Source organism: Alosa alosa, chromosome 24 (genome assembly GCF_017589495.1).
Source record: "Alosa alosa isolate M-15738 ecotype Scorff River chromosome 24, AALO_Geno_1.1, whole genome shotgun sequence".
Lineage (NCBI taxonomy): Eukaryota > Metazoa > Chordata > Actinopteri > Clupeiformes > Clupeidae > Alosa > Alosa alosa.
Genome location: NC_063212.1, coordinates 24,469,322 through 24,474,321, shown reverse-complemented (window position 1 = coordinate 24,474,321; position 5,000 = coordinate 24,469,322). Strand labels below are relative to the sequence as shown.

General features: G+C 44.9%; 1 protein-coding gene across 5 annotated transcripts in view; it reads right to left on the bottom strand.

Moving 5' to 3' along the window:
* LOC125289458 (RAS guanyl-releasing protein 2-like) overlaps positions 1-5,000 on the bottom strand; it is a 100,842-nt gene that overhangs the window by 49,321 nt on the left and 46,521 nt on the right. For all 5 annotated transcript variants that reach the window (XR_007192637.1, XM_048236324.1, XM_048236323.1 and 2 more), the window contains one exon: positions 4,607-4,780. Coding sequence is in view for 4 of the 5 variants with exons in the window: in XM_048236324.1 (XP_048092281.1) it covers positions 4,607-4,780 (174 nt within the window). In the remaining variant the exon portion in view is untranslated. The remainder of the gene's footprint in view (positions 1-4,606; positions 4,781-5,000) is intronic.

Sequence of the window (5,000 nt, the reverse complement as noted above, 5' to 3'; positions counted from 1 at the left end):
ACAAACCATAGACACTATACCTTTGAACACAGTGTGGCAAGTAAGTATAACAAACCATAGACACTATACCTTTGAACACAGTGTGGCAAGTAAGTATAACAAACCATAGACACTATACCTTTGAACACAGTGTGGCAAGTATAAGAAAGGGGCCATAGAAAAGAAAAGAGGCCATACTCTTGAATGCAGTGTGGCAGGTAAGAATGTTGGCCATGTTTGAAAACTAAGTATACGTATAAGAAAGCATAAATTCTATAACGCAGTGTGGCGAATACGTATACGAAAACATAGACACTATATTCTATAACACAGTGTGGCGAATACGTATACGAAAACATAGACACTATATTCTATAACACAGTGTGGCGAATACGTATACGAAAACATAGACACTATATTCTATAACACAGTGTGGCGAATACGTATACGAAAACATGGACACTATATTCTATAACACAGTGTGGCGAGTGCGTATAAGAGAGCTAGGAAACCGTCTAGAGACAACAGGGCAGAGGCAATACGTATGTAATCACTGAGGCAGGAGTTTTGCTTGCACTAGCACAGCCGATCATGCACAACTTGATTGCCATGATTAAGATGTTTTTTATTTTTAAATTACCGGTATGTCCAAATAAAAGCACAGATTGTAAGACATGGAATGTGATGTGTGCTACATGTTCTCTAAGGTCCATGTGTCTGGTAATGAGAAATGTGAATGTAAAATGAATTGGTGACTTCTGGCCAGAAAAGGTCATTTTATTTCTCAATATACATTTAGGGAAGTGACATATCTTACCAACAAGAAAAAAAAACAAAAACATTTTTATTCTGCTTTGCTTGAGAGTTGAAAGCTGGGTTATAAGAAATGCTTGGTCTACAAATAATCATCTACATGCAAACCGACATTAGGCCTATAATGAAATCTAGGTAACATGTACAGTTAGAAAATATATGGATAAGGAAACCTGAAGGACCATAGCAGAGCATGGAGAGGGTTAGGGTCTTAGTCAAATCACATACATACACTAGGCCTTGCTATCGCCTACTGACTGGGGCGGTGGTAGCAATTCCCAGGGCATGCTAAGTTCCAACTCATTCACATCAGGGGTAGCAGGGCATGCTAAGTTCCAAACCATTCACATCAGGGGTAGCAGGGCATGCTAAGTTCCAAACCATTCACATCAGGGGTAGCAGGGCATGCTAAGTTCCAACCCATTCACATCAGGGGTAGCAGGGCATGCTAAGTCCCTCCCAACCCATTCACATCAGGGGTAGCAGGGCATGCTAAGTACGGGGCAGCTGTGGCCCACTGGTTAGCACTCTGGACTTGTAACCGGAGGGTTGCCGGTTCGAGCCCCGACCAGTGGGCCACGGCTGAAGTGCCCTTGAGCAAGGCACCTAACCCCTCACTGCTTCCCGAGCGCTGCTGTTGAAGCAGGCACCTCACTGCGCCGGGATTAGTGTGTGCTTCACCTCACTGTGTGTTCATTGTGTGCTGTGTGTGTTTCACTAATTCACGGATTGGAATAAATGCAGACCAAATTTCCCTCACGGGATCAAAAGAGTATATATACTTAAACTTATACTTAAGTCCAAACCCGTTCACATCAGGCCTCCAGGAACACAGTCATATTGTGCAGCAGAGAAAGAACAGCAGGGCATGCTAAGTCCCAACCGATTCACATCAGGCCTCCAGCAACACAGTCATATTGTGCAGCAGAGAAACAACAGAGTGCTCATCCTTGATATCAGGTTGAAAATAAATCCTCACAACATGCACTTAAACAAATGCATAAAATACAGTAATAAGGGCTTAATTACACACACACACACACACACACACACACACACCAACAGCAGCAGCACAGTGAGTAATGTGAGCTGATGTAATCACTGCTCTTTTGTTACAGTAACAGTTTATGAATGAAACATCATTAGTTCATCCCTTACACACACACACACACACACACACATAAACAGCCCTCGGGGCACTCAGAAAAAAATCGATCAAACCTCATCTGTTCCTGCTGAGTATGTCCTGTCCTCAGTGTGTGTGTGTGTGTGTGTGTGTGTGTGTGTGTGTGTGTGTGTGTGTGTGTGTGTGTGTGTGTGTGAGAGAGAGAGAGAGAGAGAGAGAGAGAGAGTGGACCGCTTTGTTAAGCATCCTCTCGGCACCGCTCAGCAGGCTTGTCCAAACACAACACTCTGAGTTTGACAGTGAGGTCTGACACATGTGGGCTACTACTCCTGTGGGTGGTCAACGGAGACCAGTGACACACACACACACACACACACACACACACACAGACTGATGATGACACACCACTTTCATCAAGGGTCAAGGGCAGTAGGAGTACAGAGAGAGAAAGGGAGAGAGAGAGAAAGGGAGAGAGGGAAGGGGGAGACAGGGAGGGAGAAGGGGGGAAAGAGTGCAGGCGATATTTGGAGAGAGGGATGAGGAAGGGTTAACCTGGGGAAGAGTGCAGGCGATATTTGGAGAGAGGGATGAGGAAGGGTTAACCTGGGGAAGAGTGCAGGCGATATTTGGAGAGAGGGATGAGGAATGGTTACCATGGGGAAGAGTGCAGGTGATATTTGGAGAGAGGGATGAGGAAGGGTTAACCTGGGGAAGAGTGCAGATGATATTTGGAGAGGGGGATGAGGAAGGGTTACCATGGGGAATAGTGCAGGTGATATTTGGAGAGAGGGATGACAACAGGGTACCGGAGGGAGAGAGGAGCGAGGGAGCAGGAAGAAGGAGAGCAGGGGGTGAGAGTGATCTCCTGAGGGATCACACACACACACATACACACACACATAGGAAAGCCTCGAAGCATCCCTGAGCCAAAATATATCACACTAAAGACACAGAGACAACAACACAAACACACACACACAAACACATAAATGAGCGTATCAGCCACACACACACACACACACACGCATACACAGACACAGACACAGACACAGACACACACACACACACACACACACACACACACACACACAAGATGAGGAAGTGATTTTGAGTCCAGTGCCATTACTGTAGAAGTGGCCCTTCGTTTGTTTCCAGAGCATTTCTTAATTTTAGATGCAATTAGTAGTAGAGACATAAAAACATGATACCACTTAAAGACATTGAAATAGACAACGATACTACATAAAGCCATTAAAAATATAATACCACAGAGACATAAAAAATATGATACCACAGAGACATAAAAAAATATGATACCACATCAAGACAATAAACAAGAAAATACCACATAAAGACAATAAACAAGACATAGACATTAAACAAGACGATACTACATGGAGACATTAAACAAGACGATACTACATAGACATTAAACAAGACAATACTACATGGAGACATTAAACAAGACGATACTACATGGAGACATTAAACAAGACAATACTACATAGACATTAAACAAGACAATACTACATGGAGACATTAACCCATTTACTCCTAAAATGCTAAAAACACCTATAGAATCCTATGGCATTCTAGACTAAATAACCTTATTTCCTGAGGGTTTTCTGAAAACATACTAAAAATTGTCAATGTCTACCAAAGTTTAATATCTAAGCCTCTGTAGCACCTAGAAACATGAAATAAAAAGCATGCTGTGCTACGCAGCATCCAGCAGGAGGGTCAATGTTGCGTCATGCAGCATCCAGCGCGAATGGGTTAAACAAGACAATACTACATGGAGACATTAAACAAGACGATACTACATGGAGACATTAAACAAGACAATACTACACAGAGACATTAAACAAGACGATACTACACAGAGACATTAAACAAGACAATACTACATGGAGACATTAAACAAGACGATACTACATGGAGACATTAAAAGATGAGGGTCCAGGTGAAGTGAACCCTCTGAACGCTTCACAGTAAACTAGGATATGATACCAGTTACCACCCAACCCCACCCAACCCAACCCAACCCAACCCAACAGTGTGACTTTCGTTGTGAGTGCACGTGTAGGTAATGGGGACATGGTCTGGTCTGGTCCCTATGTGCACGCGTAGGTAATGGGGACATGGTCTGGTCCCTATGTAGCACTATTGAGCCACTATGATCGCCTCCGTAGCACTATTGAGAAGGCGTTGCTCTGCCGAGCACATGAAGAATTATTGGAGGCAGCCGTGGTCTACTGGTTAGGGCTTCGGGCTAGTAACCGAAGGGTTGCCGGTGCGATCCCCGACCCAGTAGGAAAAATGTGGGCAGGGGAAGTGGTTGAGCACTGCTCTCCCATGCCCACATCCACGGCTGAAGTGCCCTTGAGCAAGGCACCTAACCCCTCCTTGCTCCCCAAGCGCCACTGTAGCAGGCAGCTCACTGCTCCGAGTTAGTGTGTGCTTCACCTCACTGTGTGTACACTGTGTGCTGTGTGTGTTTCACTAATTCACAGATTGGGATAAATGCAGAGACCAAATTTCCCTCACGGGATCAAAAGAGTATATATACTTATACTAAGTGCACGTATAGGGTAATGGGGACATGGTCTGGCACCATGAGCTGTATCCAATGAGATGACCTTTGACCTTAGTGACCTTAGTGACCTGTGTGAAGTGTGAGATGCTGACCTGCGCCACGTGTATGAAGCTGGAGATGACCGCTGCTCTCTGTGGGGCGGTGGGCTTGCTGAGCACCATGAGCTGGATCCACTGGGACACGCTGTTGAACAGGGTGATGAAGCGCTCCAGTATAGGGTTGTCCACCGTGCAGCCATGCATCACAAAGCTGTGGTAGTCCTGGAACTGCAACACACACACACACACACACACACACACACACACACAGGGATTATACACACATACATGCACGCACACAGATATGCATACACAAATGGACACACACACAAACACAAATACACACCACATGCACACACACACACACATATTCACACACGCACACGCTCACACACACACATTCAGAGACACAGAGACACACACAAATACAATCATGCATATGCACACC